The sequence below is a fragment of the Hyalella azteca genome, unplaced genomic scaffold (genome assembly GCF_000764305.2).
Source record: "Hyalella azteca isolate HAZT.00-mixed unplaced genomic scaffold, Hazt_2.0.2 contig9217, whole genome shotgun sequence".
Classification (NCBI taxonomy): Eukaryota; Metazoa; Arthropoda; class Malacostraca; order Amphipoda; family Hyalellidae; genus Hyalella; species Hyalella azteca.
In genome coordinates this window covers 184,862-203,472 of record NW_025939293.1, presented here as the reverse complement: position 1 = coordinate 203,472, position 18,611 = coordinate 184,862, and the positions used below count along the sequence as shown (strand labels likewise).

Genomic DNA, 18,611 nt, shown 5'->3' with positions numbered 1-18,611 from the left:
AAAAGTTTACATGTAGCTTCAATCACACCAAACGAATAAGATTTTGTTTCAATTCATGCCGCTTTTCAAACTCAATTTTACTGGCGTATTCAGTCCCGACAGGTTGCATAATTTTCTTAAATCCCAACATCGATCCATTACCTTCATTATAAATTAAATATTTTTGTTCATACAAAATTGGAGCGAGCAGGTTGCACTTAAACAATAATGAGATTTCCTTCCTCAATTTCCTAGCCACTTAACTTCAAGACACTATATCGTCGTTTTATTGCGAGAATATTTACCTGCTCTAGTCGTAAGGCTTTTACGATAGATGTTAAAGACAACAAATAGAATGCACAGCTTGCTTCAACCTGAAAACATTCTGCGCTTTTATGCACCTAATTAAATTATTAATAAAAAAAACAATTATTATTAAAACCTTTTATACAAGATCATAATTATTCAGTCGTTCTTGTGATATCTTTCCGAAATCCAGTCACTTTCCGTACGAAAACGTAAAAGTAATCATTCCGCGTAACTTGACAATTTTACCTCAAAGATGGAAAATAGTCTTAAGTAACTCGTTATAATCAAATCTCAGTTATACTTCAATAATGGAAGAAAATTTAAATTTCAACTCTAATTTTTAAGTTTTAATTTTTTTTATTAGATAAATTAGCACAAAAGATGAATTTGAGTGAAATTAGACAAGTTATCTGTAGGTGACCTCTTGAAATATTACCTTACCTTAATTAGCCTCTTAAAATACCACATTAATTGTCTCAGTTTATTCGTACAGACGAGGGAGAGCAGAGAGGGCCACAGCCCTCGAACGGGTCCCCTGAAAATCAACTCATTGTCGAACTCAGAGTGACAAGAAACAACATCCAAGCTAAAAACGAAGAATACACAAGTACCAGCACGGATAAAGTGCAAGAAATAACTGAAGATCCTGTTTACGAGAACATAGAAAACATTCGGTTAAGGCAGCGAAAACAAAAAATCTGTGGTGAAAAGTTGGGTAACATTATCGAGTGTGCCACCAACATAGACAGTAATGAACTTACAAAAGAATTCAGTAAAGACTTTGTGGCTTCCGAAGTATCAAAACCAGTGATTTGCGATGGTGATGATTGTAAGAGTGATTGTGTGAATTACAAACTGAGTAATTTAGTAAACGTAATTAATCAAAATCCCATTTCTAGTTTTATAAATAACGGGAAATGCATTAAAGATAACGAAGAAAGTGCGAGCAAATCCCTAACCGAATACAAGAACTTTCCAGATGTTAATAACAACAAGTGTAGAAACGAATTAAAAACCGAATATAATTACAACGTCAGTACAGAAGAAAACAATAAAGCGAACAGTGAAGTTAACAACAACGAAACCCCAGAACAAAGCGAAAACGCAACCGAAACAGAGAACCCAAAACTTAATGAGCGCACAATAATAAATTCGAACGGTAACAGATCAGTTATCTCAAATAATAGTGAAAATAACCCAAGTTTGACGACCACCTTCATGAAAAGTGTTAGGAAGCTCCGACAAGGCAGTTCCAAAAGTAGGAAGCCGAAAGATAGAGACGACGTAAAGGGCAACAGAAGCGACGACATCACGCGCGGTGCACATGTCGCCACGAACACCAGAAGGATGAAGATGACCAGCGAACGTTCTGTATCGTGCGAGACTCTCATCATAGAACCCAGGTAAGATCTAGCAGCTGATAAAGCCAACTGCTTATTGCTGCATGAATATGGGTCACTTGCGTGTTTAAATGGACGCTTATCACTGGTGGGGAAGTCGAGAAAAAATGAGCGTAGAAATACCTGGAAATTTTCAGTTTGTCGCACGTATCGCAAGTGAGTCGGGGAATAAATGGAGCGAAATGCAGGATTCTGAGTTGTGATTCAGAAAAAGAAATTATGTCACTTATCTATGAGAAGTAATCAATAGTTCTCGGATAAAAAATGTGTTAAGAGTCTTTGTCTTCAATAATTTGAATTTATGTCACTTATCTAGAGAAGTAATTCCTGGATAAAGAATTTGTCAAGAGTCTTCGTCTTCAATAATACGAAATTATGTCACTTATCTATAGAGAAGTAATTCTCGGATAAAAAAATTGTCAAATCTACTAAAGAAAAATGCCGTGGATCGAAGGCGATCGTATGCAGTAACCACTCACGCGTGAAAAGCTCATGAGTAACACAATAAAAGTTGTCATGTAAGCTCAAGGTTTAATCCGATAATTTCTTCTCGAGGAAAAGATTTAACTTTAAAAATAAAACCCTTCAAAAACTCCTCAAATAAATTTAATAGCATCATCAGCACTTTAGCAGCTGCGTGAAGTTTGACAACTTTAACCCATAAACCGCGGCCATTATAATTCTGAGCCGCACTGATAAGAAAACGTGTCCATTAGGTCATTTTACGGTAGTTCCATTAGAATTTGATTAGATGAAAGTATAATACAGAAAATAAGTCGCGTAGAGGAAGTTCGCCTGAGAAGTATGATTACTGAAGACCGTAAAACGCCCGAGTCATCGCCGTCACGACTAACGCAGCTGCTATAAAAGAGAGAGGATCGAGAGCTCGATCAGTGAAATACCCTTAAGCTGGTATACCGATAAAATACTTTTATAAAATACCGGTATAAAATACGGGTATAAAATGCTGGTATAAAATATTTTTATAGAATACAGGTTTAAAATACTGGTATAAGATACCACTGGTATAAAATTCTGGTATAAAACACTGGTATAAAATTCTGGTATCAAATACTGGTATAAAATATTGGTATAAATACCGGTATTGGTACAAAATACTGGTATAAAATACTTTTATAAAATACTGGTATAAAGTACTTGTATAAAATACTGATATAAAATACTACAACAAAATAGTGGCAAACGTTGCAGATACCAAAGAATAAATTAGCTTCTTCCACTTCGTGCTACTTAAATTCTTAAGTGTACAGAAATACAGAAATAAAATCCAGTGCCCATGTGCTAACAAAATAAAATGGTACGCGCTTCATAAACCAATACGGTACTTTATAACTTACTATCAAATATTTTAGTTAATTTGTTTTTAGTTAAGGAAAAACGAAGTTATCGCATATTTTCGGAACAAAGAAAAGTCTGTATTGCCAACAGATGTTGTGATATCATTTTACTTTTGTCTAAAAAAACTAAACGAAGGCTCTGAGCCTCTGACGAATGAACAGACAAAATAATTAACAGGTATCGAGTATAGTGTCATCAACAGGTATACTATAAAGAAATAATTATTCTCTAACTTCCTCATTAAAGTAAACTACATCACACATACGTGCGCCCATCACTCTCTCAACATCACCGGAATAAAATGTCACGGAAGCTCTTACAATGTCTTTATACATTCCGGTGATACAAAATCACACATAGCACACGACTTAGCTAGTACTTTCGTTCACGTACTAACATAAAAATGTTACAGAAGCTCTTACAATGTTTTCATACATTCCGGTGATACAAAATCACACATAGCACACGACTTAGCTAGTACTTTCGTTCACGTACTAACATAAAAATGTTACAGAAGCTCTTACAATGTTTTCATACATTCCGGTGATACAAAATCACATATCGCACATAACTTAAATTCAACATTACGTACTGATATAAAAATGTCACGGAAGCTCTTACAATGTCTTCAAACAATCCGGTGATTCAAAATCACATATCGCACATAACTTAACTTCAACATTACTGACTAGAAAGAGGGCATACATGCTCCGCATTCATCAATATCACAACAAAAAATAATGATAATTCGCAGGTTTCAGTAGGGCAGGACACAAAGGAATAATTAACGAGCGCGATCAATGGAAGACAAAGACTTCGCGGTATGAGCAACGGCACTGAGCTTTGATGGCCTGTCATGTGTGGCAACAATTTACCACACGTTTGGCAAGACACCTGTGGCAAACAATTCAATTGCTACATAAACAGTTGTTTGCCACACAAACAATTGTTTGCCACATACGTTTTGCCTCGCGTGTGCAGCAAACAATTCATTTGCCACACATGTGTTGCATACAATTCATTTGCCACACGTGTGTAGCAAACAATTCATTTACCACACGTGTGTAGCATACAATTCATTAGCCACACGTGTGTAGCATACAATTCATTTGCCACACATGTATAGCATACAATTCATTTGCCACACATGTATAGCATACATTTCATTAGCCACACGTGTGTAGCATACAATTCATTAGCCACACATGTATAGCATACAATTCATTTGCCACACGTGTGTAGCAAACAATTCATTTACCACACGTGTGTAGCATACAATTCATTAGCCACACGTGTGTAGCAAACAATTCATTTACCACACGTGTGTAGCAAACAAATCATTTACCACACGTGTGTAGCATACAATTCATTTACCACACGTGTGTAGCAAACAATTCATTAGCCACACGTGCGTAGCCTACAATTCATTAGCCACACATGTGATATGAACCGCCTCCTCAAGATGTGGCTTGCTGCATAGATGATATCAACACTACCGCTGCTATACAAGACTGCAGTGGTTGTTATGATAACTATACATGCACAGCAGTCATGAAGTTCTTGCGAGAAGTATATGGTTGTTATGATAACAATATATACGTATATACGAAGCATGATTTTTTAAGTAAGGACCGCTTTTGAATTAAAAAAAGACGTGCAAATAAATCGCGATAATTTTATTTATATATGAAAGCCTGCACCCTAATCTACTTTTCTACATAATTTCCGTGAATATTTAGGCACTTGTCTTAACGTGGCACCAGTTTTTGTATACCATCCGGATAAAATTCTGCCGCCTGACTTGTAGGTGAAATTCTGCCGAAATTCTGAATTCTACTGCAATGGAGGTGAAATTCTGCTGAAAAACACCTGAAATTTCTTCTTCCTGACGAGTTAGGCGGCAGAATTTTGTCAGGAGGGTATTCAAAAACTGGTGCCACGTTAAGACAAGTGCCTCGATATTCACGGAAGTTATGTAGAAAAGTAGATTCAAGTACAGGCTTTCATGTATAAATAAAATAATTGTGATATCTTCGCACGTCTTTTTTTTAATTCCAAAACGCTCTTTACTTAAAAAACATGCCTTGTATATTGCGATAAGTAAGGTTATCAAGATGCGCATATGCTTTGTATATGTATGCAAAGCATCGGTGAGGCTAGCCAACTTAACGCTGCTGCTGTAAGGCAAAAATGGTGCAATAGTGAGACTTCAATTTTACGATTGTTAAGATAAACGATAAATATGTGAAGCATATGAATGCTGCAGCAGCGAGGCACACAGCATGGAGCTGTGAGGCACACAGCATGGAGCTGTGAGGCACACAGCATGGAGCTGTGAGGCACACAGCATGGAGCTGTGAGGCCCACAGCATGGAGCTGTGAGGCACACAGCATGGAGCTGTGAGGCCCACAGCAGAAGCTGTGAGGCACACAAACAGGCCCGGAGATCAGAGAGGCCCTTTACGAGCTCATTATGTGCACGGCGCGGAATTGGATATGAGCTTCGCTCCGCGGCGCCGGAATCCAAAATAAAACAGCTGTGTAAAATGAGAAATTTAAAAGCAAAGAGTTTAGAAAAACTGATAATTTTTACCGGTCTTTGGCGAAGGGAAAGAAGTTTAGCACATAAAATGCATGACAAATGGGCAGTCGAACAGCACCTGAGGATAGGCGACTATTCAACACATGTTTTTTTACTGAGTGTTTTTTAGTCGCGAGCACATAAAAAAGTGCGTGCATTTTTCGAAAATAATTTAGAAGAATAATATCTGGCAAATTATTGGCCATTCTAACATAGCGACATTACTAAATATCATCAGAAGCGTTTTAGAGTAATTTTATGCGGGTAACACTGAGTTTAAAAAATACTAAAGTTTGCATTTATACGGGGAAGGAAATCGAAAAAGACACTTTGCTTGAAAATACCGAGCTTCTATGTCACCAGGGCCTTTATTGCTGCGGCTGTTTTTCATTGTTTTTCTTTTAGGACAGAAAAGAATTTGTGGCCAACATAAAGCGCTTTGGGAAGAAGCAAACGAGGGCTCTCAAGGAGGCTAGGGTAGAATAATTTTTAGAGTTTCCGAGGGGGCGGTTTTTTTTGCATCTCCGATAGCTCGGTACGCGACATTCCTCGACTTGGGAACGCTTAATGCAAATTCGGATTAATCGAACTCAAAATCTATGACATACAACGTAGCTAATAAATACTGAAAATTAAGACATGAAATCAAGAAATGCCAAGAAAGTAAATAAGAAATATTAATCGTTATATAAATACAAGAATAAATACTAGATTTTTAAATGAGGTGCATTCCTGAGAAAGCCCCCAAAAAAGACAAATTCTATTTGCAATTCTTGCTAGAATTTAGAAGCTAAATATGATGACTAAATAAGAGACGCAGCAAAACCTACGAAGAGGCGCAAGTTATCAAGACATAAAAAATAAATTTGGTAAAACTGGAGTGAAATTCAGGAAGTATGCGGTTTTGTACTGCAACGCATTTAAACTAGAGAAATTGATGACAACGCAAGACAATACAAATTCGACTTAACTTCAATAAAAGTACGGATGACGATGATGAAGTAAGATATTAGTATTTATTTGAACGTTGATGCATTAAAGCTGTTGAGATCAAACGCGAAGACCCCGCCTAATTCCGCGTTAGGTTTTTAAATCCGATGACAATCTTAGAAACATTCCAGAATTCGCACGGCTCGAGTGAAAAATATTATTGAATTAGACGGAAATTAAAGCAAGCCGAGAAGATGGAAGACCGAAATCTGTCGAACACGTAAAAAATTTAAATGGAAATCATTTCATTAAAAAAATTAAGTTTTAAAAAATTGAAGGGGATTTTTTTGGGAGAAAAATTAAATGCATCTATCTTCAACGCAAAGATGAACTAACAAACATGCAGATTCTTCTGATGAAACTGTGCTTCCACTAAAGTCAATTGCTTGATTTCAATATTAATTTTTAATCAAGTATACTTGGTGTTGAACATATAGTAAGAGCGTACGGTGGTTTGGGTGGATCCTAGCAACTTTAATCCTGTCTGAAAACATTATTATTCACTAATTTCGAATCGAAACTTTAACGTACACATTTGAAAAGATGGAAGGTTTCGTAGTTATTTGGCCAACTCGTGGCCAAAGAGGTGGCTATGCCAATAAAACCATAACCGATAGATTTGCGGTAAAGTAGATTTCGTCTGAAAAAAATATTGCATCTCTGAAGATCATAATATTTAAATGTCTGTGATAAGGCATATGAATCTTATATCGATCTCCCGGGGCAAGATCGCAGAAATCCTTCAAGAGACTGGGCAGTTTTGCACGATCTTTAGGAATTAGATGATCTGCCTACCGCGCCTATTTAGGATTAGACAAGAATGGAATTTTTTTTGGAGAGAGCGCTAAAGCAGGGACGCAGAAGATAGAAACATGACCGTAAGCTAAGGAGACAACGGAAGACAATCAAAGACCACAGCCTTGCGGTTCCTACCAAGATGGTTACAGAGGACACCCAATCTGGCGATACAAAATCTGAGGACTCCCATTCTAAGGAAAGCTAATCCGAGTACACAAAATTTCAGTACACCCAATTTGACGACATTGCATCAGAGAAACCATTATCAAAAGAAGAAATGTATGTTAAATCGCTGGTTGACGACAACGCAACGCACAAGAGCGCTACTCAGATGACCGTTTAGTGTAAGAATATAATAAAAGAAGAAGTTAAATAGAAAATAGAGACCAAATTTAATGGCAGAAGAGGCACAGCTTGAAGGACAAGAAAGTATAAGTTAATTGAAGAAGAGATATTTAAATAGAAGAATAGGAGCAGCCGAATAAAAGAATAAGCGTACCTCGTTCTAAAGCTAGGATCTGAATCGAGAAGGTCGTTGCGTCTTAAAGGAATTAATTATGACGTTGTGGGGACAGCCTGCCTCACACTCAAAGAAATGAACGAGACTTTGTCCAAATTACTATGAACTTTATGACATTGTGTGGGTCATCCTGACCCAGTTTGAGATGGCAGAATGGCTTATAAGTGCTAGGTTCGTTCTCTGCTGATTTTGGAGAAAGAATAATAAATTCTTAGGATATAATTAATATTTCTTATTAATAATTATTCTTAGCCCAGAATAATAAATTTCAATATTAGGACAGTATAATGAATTTATTTTCTTTAATTCATAGTGTAAGGTAATGGTAACCTACTGTATGCATTCTTTTTGAAATGCATTTTCTAATACTACCTTTGTAAGCTTAAAAACGTAACAAGGAACGTATACATCTTCATCAAAGGATACTAACCAAACGACAAGGTTTATGTTAATGAGTATGCACAACTTATCCCAAAATAACACATCGCACGGAAATTCAACAATTCGCCGAACGAACAAGTAGTCCGTAAATTTAGCTATTATTTCAATAAATTTTAGAGCTGAAATTGGGTGTTATCGAAGCAACTTGAATAATTTCAAATCGATGCCGAAGAAACTGGCCCGTATAATACACAAGGACATTTATTACAATCACAAGGCTTTCACGGTACTGAAAAATAAACCAGTAAATAGTTCCAACTTGCTCTCTAAAACTGGTGGGAACAAACTCTACATGGACGTTCGATCATTCATAAAAGAGCGATAAAAAATAGGGCGTGAATTCTTAGAAGCTTGAAGCGAACGCAGCACAAGCTAACTCGTAAAAACTACAGCCATGGGCACTTGAACACTTCAATTCCAGGGGCTGATTCGACACCTTCTCGGTTCCTGATTCATCACCAGAACTTCAATTTAAAAAGGCCTAATTCTAGTGAAAATTTGATCCGGTGATTATTCTGTTTCTTATAACAATGCCGTGTACTATGTACTCGACAGTGAGTGATATAAAAAAGAGATCGGTCAAACATAAGGTATTGATTTTGGTAATATACGATTAATGCAAGATTAATTTTTTTGCAGTTTGCAAGACATAATTTTATATTCCTATGGTGCAATCAATAGGCGAAACATACACAATTTTGTCTAGCTTTTTGCAGTTTACGATTATATTTATAACTTTATGTTTCTATGGTGCAATTCACAAGCGAAACCCAATTTTGCCTAATGGTTTCAATTTTCCGTTACAGTTTACAAGATTGGGATGAGTGGGAAGCGAGGGATCCTTCAACTATGCCATCTATGGTAAGCAGAAGAAAGATCTTGCAACGCCGCACGCTGGCCCCTAAGCAAACAGACTACGAAGATAATGAAAACGGGGGCGTTTCTCATTGTGCAGGCGAAGAGAAACATTGCCAACCAGAAGAAATATACGCCACGATGGATGTCAATTTCGCAACTGAAGCACACGACGTGAATGATCAGAAAGGCAATAAAATGATAAACAAATGCAATGGTAACGAGTCTGATTACATTCCCAAGAACAAAGTGATTTTTTCCTCTCCTAATAGACCGAACAATAAAGAAAGGTTAAAATTATCTCACAAAACTACGGACAAGAAGGATTCCAGTGGAGTTGTGAGAAAGCAGAATCTTGAAGAGCAAAATAGTAAGGGAATTTTCAAGCATATCTCCGCTTCGGGTTCTCCCGACCAAAGTTCGACAAAATGCGAGCTTTCTGCTAGCGAAATTGAAGAAGAAGGCTATGGCAACGTCACGGGACAAGAAGATGCAGCTTTAGATGCCATTTCGCGAAACAAAGACGATTCTCTGTATGCTTATGAAGGCAGGCAGCACTTGTGCCATTTGCAAGCTCCAAAAGAGGGCCAGGCAGATACTCTTGACACCGATTCGTGTGGTTACCAAGATGAACGCGAAAAAGGTTCACCGGATTTCGGAGGCGAGACGAAAGAAGTGCTTTGTAGTTTTCAAGGAAATCACACGAATATTGGATGTCCTCAGGATGGTAGTTTTGATGATCGTTCAGCTAGTGAATATGAAAAAATTGTAGGTTCTTGCGGATTTCCAATTAGTTCTAACGGAGATGGCGGAAAAACAACGGTTTCTGATAATCATGAAGCTGAAACAGAAAACGGTCTGCACCCAGACCAAAAATGTGAGAATTCATACGACTCTCATGAATATGAAACAGTAACCCTAAAAAACGAACACGCTGAAGGAACACTCAAAAAGAACAAATTTGAGTCATTGTCAAATGTCGATACGTTATTGAAAAATAAGAATAACAGAGCCACAACACCTAATGATATTGTTCAGGGTAACGATTCGGATGACGATATTTCTTCAGGAAATTGCAATCCAGAAACAAATGACGAGCCCTTGTATGACGTTATAGAAAATGTGCTTCGACCGAATATAGAGGAAACAAGTGATGGATGCGTCAACTTGCCACCCAAAAATGAAACGTCGGCGAAAAACTTCAACGAAAGATCGCCGAAAAGTGAGCAGGAACTGATGAGAACTGAAGAAGCGTCTGTGAGTAATGCTGACGTATCGGTTAGTACTGACGGAATCGAAACCTCATTAAGAACTGATGGCATGGAGACAAAGACACGAAATGCAGAAGATTCAATGGATATTGCTGAAAATGACATTAAAAATCCACACGAGTGTGATGAGCCAATTTATCAAGACCCAGATGAATGCAAGAGAGAAATAACCGAGCATCCGGCAACGCTAGGAATCATGATTGAGGGCTCAGCTGTGAATGGTTACAAGGAAGCTCTACAGAACGACGACCTAATCATTATCGATAAGGAGCGACTAGAAGAGGTAAGAAATATTGATTGAATTTTCATTTTTTCTTAACAAAATTCAAGATACGCTTAATTATTCAATGCGCATATTGTTTCAACTTTACAAATAGTTTACGAGCAAACGACAATAGAGCCTAAGTTTGTTCAGACATTATTTAATAAATAAACATAACTGGAATGTTATTAATTCGGGGAGACGTTTAATTAGTTATTGCTCACTTAACTGCATTAAGCTAAAAGATATAACTGGAAAGATAATGATATAAGAAAGATATAAGATAATAATTTCTACATTGAATGACTTGATAAATTTGTCTTTTAAGTTAAATTTCAACTGCTTTCTTATTGCTCGTCGGATGTTCGACAAACGAAAGAAAACATATCATTGATAAATTTCCGCTATGCAGCGATACATCCGAAACTCGCGTGATGTTGGATAGAAAAATACCGCATCACAAGACAGCGACTCTCACCATCGTTGTGAAAGAAAATGAATTACTATAACGGTGCTGAATAAGGCGCTTATTGCATTACGAGCAACTGGCTCCTTTCATGGCAGTTAAATAATGCAAGCTTAACTTAGGACACCCCCGACAAATGTGATCGTTAAGACCTTCTTTTTAGGTCGCTTCTGAGAGACTCCGAACAGGGTTTATAGTTCTGGTAAAGTTGCTTGCATCGTCCATGTGACACCAAATGGTACGGTCGGTCGCTTTACGAGCCTCTGAATCGTGCACCACGAGAATGCGGTGCAGCCTGACGCCAATTTTACGCGACGGATGGCATGTCGTCTGACAAATGCGATCGCTAAAATGCATCGCATGGAAAAACGCCTTAAGAACTGAAGCTTGCTTAGATCTATTAGAAGTTCGCTGAAACATGTCAGAGGCTCGCTGAAACTTATTAGAAGCTCGCTGAAACTTATGACAAGCTCGCTGAAACTTATTAGAAGCTCGCTGAAACCTATAAGAAAATCGCTGAAACCTATTAGAAGCTCGCTGAAACCTATCAGAGGCTCGCTGAAACTTATTAGAAGCTCGCTGAAACCTATGACAAGATCGCTGAAACCTATCAGAAGCTTGCTGGAACCTATTGGAAGCTGGCTGAAACCCATCAGAAGTTCGCTGAAACCTATCAAGAGCTCGCTGATAGGTATGCTTTTGCGCTTCAATTCGAAATGTTTTATGACGTTCGATGCAATGGGATGTCGGTAGTCATTTGCCTATCGTAAGAGACATTTAAAAGACTAGCCGATGTCGAGTCTCCATCAATCTAATTAAAATGAAGATAAAATATGAACAAACTCATTTTAAACTTTTGACGTAAGGTTATTTTGTATCAAAAAATTAAGCGTGCAGTAAATTCGTAGACACAGAACAGATTCAGCTGGACATATAAGCGCCGAGAAAAACAAGTTGAAATCCCTTAAAGCCCAAAAGTTTGGCGAGATATTTCAGCGGCAGAAAATACGATAAACTTTTGCAGTCGAGGCAGAAGCAGGAACGAAACAAATACAGGCGAAACGTGAGCAACCAGAAGCTCGTCAAGCAATTGCCTAACCAAAGTTCAGGCCAGGAAATTTGTGGTTCTTTCTTTTCATTTGAGAAATTTTCTTTCACAAATGTGCTCACACAAAATATTTCAGTAGCACCGTACCAGAAAAAAAACTGATAATTCAAATGTAACATTTTTTTGCTCGCATAAGCCGTGCGAGGTTACATAAGCAAACTGTTACTCTGTGTGCATAATGAAGTTCGAATTTCTACTTAAAAAAGAACACAAAAACGCAGTTGAATTGAAATTTTTTACAAAGAGGTATAATTATATCGCTCTTCGCATCACAATGAAGGCAAAACTTCAGAACTTTCGCTCTCATTCTTATAATATTTTTTAACCAGAAACTGGAACCCGATGACGATGTGGCAGAGCTGGGCGACCACGGAACACAAGTCACCGAAAAGTTGGACAAACTTGTCAACAACGAAGAACATGTTGCCGACAAGCTCGTCCGACCAACGAACAAGATAACGATTGTTTCTGAGGGAGCTTCGCAACCTCGATCGATGAGCAGCGACAACGTGGGAAAATTTCGGAGTCATTTCGAAAGCTCGACAGTTAGTGCTCGTAAGTTTCACACTAAAAGCATTTGGATATGGATATTGGTGACTCAAACGTCACTAATATCCACCAAAAATTATAAATTTGATTTCTTATGCTCACTTAAAAATCAACAACTAAACTTTTATTTGAAATTTCCATTTCCTAAACTCTATTTGAAATTTCCATTTCAAATATCGGCGGTTATTTTTCATATGATTTCCTAAGCTCACTGAAAATGAACGACAAAACTTTTACATTTTCTATTTCAAATTTTCATTTCAAGTTTCGGCGGTTATTTTTCATATGATTTCTTAAGCTCACTTAAAATCAACAACTAAACTTCTATATTTTTTATTTCAAAACTTCCATTTCAAGTATCGGCTGTTATTTTTCATATGATTTCTTAAGTTCCCTTAAAATCAACAACTAAGCTTTTATATTTTCAGATATCGGCGATTACTTTTCGTGCAGTCATGCACGGATTGTACTAATAATATAATAATTCGTTTTTACGTAGGAAAACCAATTATACAAAATGAGTCTGTGTCCAAATGAGTTGCATTCGTGGTAATCAAGTTTCCCGTATACGTGAAAAAACTAACGACAAAAGAATAGATCAGAATCTATTTGCATGGAATTAGATGATAAATGATAAAATCAAGTCTCGCATGGAGAGAACGAGAAGTCGTCCAGCGATATTGAATTCGCAACTTTGATGACTGTTAATTAAGTGTAAAATAAAAATTGAATGAAAGCATTGACAAAGCTAGAACACCAACTACTAATGATGACTATGCTAATTTTAGTATTTACCAATTTGTAATGTATATGCAATAATAATTTTTCAATTTCATTTTTTGAATTTTAATACTCATGCCAATTCGTCGAATTTCATCTTAATTCTCTGGCACTGCTGGCTTATTCGAAATATCTTTGTTCCCTTTGTTCCACAATCACCATCAGTCCCTTAATTGGTTTACATTTAAAATGCAGTATTGATTAAAAAGAGGCACTATCAATTAGCGCAGGATGTATGCATTTCATTAAACTTGAACAATGCAACAAAAAGCGAAGATTTCAAAACCAGAACGATGGATCGCGGGGTGAAAAAGCAGTTCAGCTGTTCCAAATAAATGATTGCATTTGAAGAATAAGGGTTTAACCAAAGGAAAATTTGAAATCTATAAGCAATGATATCTTGCAACAATACAGCCATACGTATATCACTTGAATAGGAGCTTTTCAAAATATGCCTTGTGAACAAAAATTATTATTCAATTATTTCAATAATTATTAGTTGCTCTTTCTCTGTATCCTCTAAATATTCATCGCAAAATAACCTATATATTCAACAGCAGGCACTCTCCGAGGGAATTGTTCACGTCCATCACAAACGTCGCTCATAAATCCTAGCGTGGAAATATGCACGTCAGACGCAACGTGCCAAACCATTCCTCGGAGACAACTGAACAAAACAACGGCTCCCAAGTCCTGGCTGAAATCCCTGCAAATGAATGACCTAGCACCACAAGTCGAGAACAGACTGCCGTGTCACGTATTGAGAATCACCGCAGAGATCGCCGAGTACCAAAAGCGTTCAGAAGACATTAAACGAATGGCTACACGAGCAACAGGGTACATTGAAAACGATAACGAAGATTACGATTACATACGGACAAACCGAGGAGAATTCGGGACACCCACACATATGTCAACATTGTGCAAGGGGGACTCTGAACCAAATGCTGCTAAAAATTTGTCGAATTCTTTAACAAAAACGTCGCAAAGCACAGAGGATCTAAAATGCAACACAAAGATGGCGTCAAACATCGCAGTGTCAAAGAAAGAATTCATGTCGGAGCTGAGCGCCACGCTGCTCAAGCAGAGTTCGGTGTCGGAAAATTGGCCTCACTCGGATAACGTTGGACCTTCTTCGTACCTCGCACACTCCAAAATCTTGGAGAAGCTCAAGCAATTCAAACAAGGTAGCCACGATGCCCCTCGTAAATCCCAGCACATAGAATCGGTGACGACAAGTGCCGGCAAAACGGTGCATTTAAGGAAGCCTGTTTTGGCCAAAGGATTTAACGTACAGAAAGCTTTGCAGGACAAGCCTAGGGATTTCCACGTCAGGCAGCATCGCCCACAAAACAAATTCTTCAACAGCGAAATGAGGATAAGAAGTAAAAGTGAAAGGTATGATTATATATTAAGCGCTTTTTCCACGCCATACCATTATGATATTTTATGGCTTTACGGGGAAATATTACTCTGTTTTATTGATAATTGAAATGAACCTAATTTCCTTATTAAAAAATCTAAAATTGAAAGAAAAAGCCAGTAAAAGATAAATGTAATTCTGTCACTGTAAATATTTAAGAGTTTAGAAAATAATATGCTTAAATTCTTAAACCAGTAATGTCTGACCTGAAGGGCATGTTTTCGTAGAAAAAGCTTCTCGGCTTAAACTTCTTTCAATTTACAGTGGTTCTGATGGAATGTACATCCTCCCGATTGACATTTTTTTCGTCATCAAGAAAATCGTTAATAAGTTGCTTATTTTCTCCAGCTTATTTCGTGAGATAAAACAATTAATACTGACGTGTCACAAAGTTTCCTCGAGGCCGACGGAAGTCCGTGCCGAAGTTTTAATCGGCAATTGAAATTAATTTTACCGATAAGTGACAAAAAATTAACGCAAAAGCGTTCAGTTGATTCAATCGCTTCATATTTTCAGCACAAACACAACTGCATTTAAACATGCAGCAATGTAAATACATATAAACAAAGTAAAACTTCACTTATAAGCCAAATATGAGGGGTTGCTTATATATTTAATTTCAATTGCAACTAATAGGTTTATGATCGTGATCGCATTGTGATGCAGTGCATCCAAGCCGTATCAATATAAAAACCAAACTGTTCGTGTAAACTGTAAATATTTGTAAATGTAATATTTCAAACCATAATGTGCACAAATGTTATAAATATTCATATTTTAACGTCGAGATTTACAGTTACAGCCAAAGCACAAATAAATATAAAAAAATAAACCAAACTGTACAAAAATTAAACTTCTGTAATCACTTTAATGCAAGGCAGTTAAGTTGCAAAAATAATTTGCCCGGATTATTAATAAGTATTCATATTATAACGCCGAGATTTACAGTTACAGCCCGAACACATATATAAATATAAAAACTTTAGACCAAACTGTACCAAAATGTTATAAATATTCATATTATAACGCCAAGATTTACAGTTACAGCCCAAACACAAATATATATAAAAACTTTAGACCGAAATGTACACAAATGTTATAAATATTCTTATTCTAACGCCGAAATTTACAGTTTCAGACCGATTAAAAATATGTAAAAAAAAATGTAGACCAAAATGTATAAATGTTATAAATATTCATATTATAACGCCGATATTTACAGTTACAGCTCGAGCGCAAGCAAGACACATGCAAGAGAAGGCGGAGGAGACGTGGAAAGCGTTTCGTCTGACACCAGCGACGACAGCGGTGTCTGTAATGACAGCTCCGTGTCGTCCTCTAAACCCTGCAAGGTTCCGAAAAACCTCGTGACTAAGAGAGCACAAAACATCAAAGCTGGTGAAAGCGATGGTTTCTTGAGCACCGTGCCAGACTTCCAAATGAAATCTAATGTCGAGGATTTCGATGACAATAGCGTTAAGGTGAGTGATGACTTTAGTTAATAATTTTTTGTTAATATATTAGTTCATTTGGAGTGCTTTAACCAGAATTAAAAGTAGCACAGTGACATTGCCAAATAATTGGTCGAGAAATTTAATTCATCCCCAACTTACCGCACATTTTATTCAAGATCTGTAAGGTCTCCAGCAATGGAAGTCTGAATGTGCTATATTCGAAACGTTGATTTAGCTTTTGGATGAGACATTCGCTCGGCAAATTGGGAAAATCGGAAGTTAAGGTTGTATAAAAAATGATCAAGGCACAATAAAAACAACGCAAGGGACCTAATATTTTTGCTAAAAACATCTCGCGAAACAAGTTGCTTTTCTTCACTTATAATAACGAACTGTCACTTCCCAAATTTTGATTCCAAGTCATGCGTCATTTTGCAGTGGATCGACCCTGAGGTGCTTGCAAAAATACGTTCGGTGGGCACTACGGTGATTTTTTTCGGGAAGCGCCAGCCCGTCGCGCAAAATGCATCTCCAAAAAGCGACTCCCGTCATCGCAGAAGTGATGGCAGGCACGACCTGTGGCAAGTCCGTGAAAATAGGAAAAACTTTGGAAGTGACTCGAGCAAGAGCCAAAAATCCATCAAAAACTATGACGGAAATTGGGTTGGCGACGACAGCGACAGAAAACACGATAAAAGAGAACTCAGCAGCGACGTCACCGACTATCACTCTGGGACAGTCAGCAAGGTTTCACAGCAAGATTTAACCTGTAATAAAAATATGAGGACGAGTATTAAATTGCTCGAAAAACCCGGTAATGAAAATCTCACGCATGACTCGCTGCAATCAGGAAAATTAATTGGTATGAATCACAATGAAGAACCAATTTACAGTAACCTGCTAAATTCGAAACGGAATGGATCCGAACCTGCGACCCTCGGGAGCGAAGACGTGAGGAAGCAATTAGCGTTGGCGCTTAAATCAGAGCTACGCAAATGCAACAACCTTGATGACGAACATGATGATCGAATTCAAATGAATTACCCTTTGAAATCCCGAGATTATTCGAGATCAGCAAGTCGCTCAGATCTCATCAAATCGGAACGACAGAAGGAGACCGATGAAGCTGTCTACCAAAATGGAAATAGATCAGATATCAATAATGGGCTTCAGAAGTGTCGAGATCATCGCGAGTCAGCGAAGATTCTTGGATCGGAAGATCATGCAGGACTGGTGATCAGTTCAGACACGTGGAAAGGAAGGACAGATGCCTCAAGCAACGTCATGAGGATCAGGGTACGTCAAGAAAGAGAAATTGAGGAGCGGGAAGCTGTGATGCAGCTCGCTAGTGAGACCGACACTGAGTCAGGCAGTTCCACGTGAGTATTGTTTTATTATTGTTCTTATAATTATTGTTCTTGTGTATATTGTTGGTGAATTACTGAATTAAATTAAATTTGAAATACTGGTATATGAATCCACTCAGAAAAACTCGTGAGTGTATCTAGAGCATTTATCTAAAAGTATTATATGTACTGTTGTTAAATAATATTACAAGCAATTTTCACTTGAATTGAGTCAACTATTTCCCAGAGAAAACTCATCAGAAAACTATTTCATGCAAATTTTTTAAACTAAGTTCAAAAATGATGTCCAACAGTTATTGCCCTCTAAAATAAGAAATAAATTTCAGAAGAAAATTGAGACAGACTGTGGTTAACTGAAGTTTTTGGTCCGCAGAGCGTCCACACCTCGAGTCGTAGGAGTCGTCAGGAAGGATCAATAATGAAACAAAACTGACCACGACATGAACATAAGGATACAAAAAAAACACATAAGGGTACAAAATCGGTGTCAATTCCTTCGTTCATGTGCGGATTCCATGCACACAAACAATTCAGGGTTAAAAAATATAACTCAATACTCACTGCAGTGAGTGACAGATAGCGCGCATTTTCTCGTCGACGTAGACGTGAAGTCACGGACGGACGGACAGACAGACAGACCGACATGACGAGCACAATAGCGCATCTTTTTTCATAATCCATAAATGAGGATATTCGCTA

The 18,611-nt window shown here is 37.5% G+C and overlaps 2 protein-coding genes across 2 annotated transcripts in view; one reads left to right on the top strand and one right to left on the bottom strand.

The window, feature by feature from the left end:
* The window catches only part of LOC108676444 (probable GPI-anchored adhesin-like protein PGA55), a 29,420-nt gene extending 10,927 nt beyond the window's left edge, over window positions 1-18,493 (top strand). The window contains exons 3-9 of the mRNA XM_018164515.2: window positions 782-1,691; window positions 9,184-10,786; window positions 12,669-12,894; window positions 14,226-15,066; window positions 16,314-16,572; window positions 16,984-17,924; window positions 18,286-18,493. Coding sequence (XP_018020004.1) covers window positions 782-1,691; window positions 9,184-10,786; window positions 12,669-12,894; window positions 14,226-15,066; window positions 16,314-16,572; window positions 16,984-17,924; window positions 18,286-18,331 — 4,826 coding nt within the window. The 3' untranslated portion in view covers window positions 18,332-18,493. The remainder of the gene's footprint in view (window positions 1-781; window positions 1,692-9,183; window positions 10,787-12,668; window positions 12,895-14,225; window positions 15,067-16,313; window positions 16,573-16,983; window positions 17,925-18,285) is intronic.
* The window catches only part of LOC108676438 (calcium uniporter protein, mitochondrial-like), a 104,837-nt gene that overhangs the window by 21,737 nt on the left and 64,489 nt on the right, over window positions 1-18,611 (bottom strand). The window lies entirely within an intron of this gene.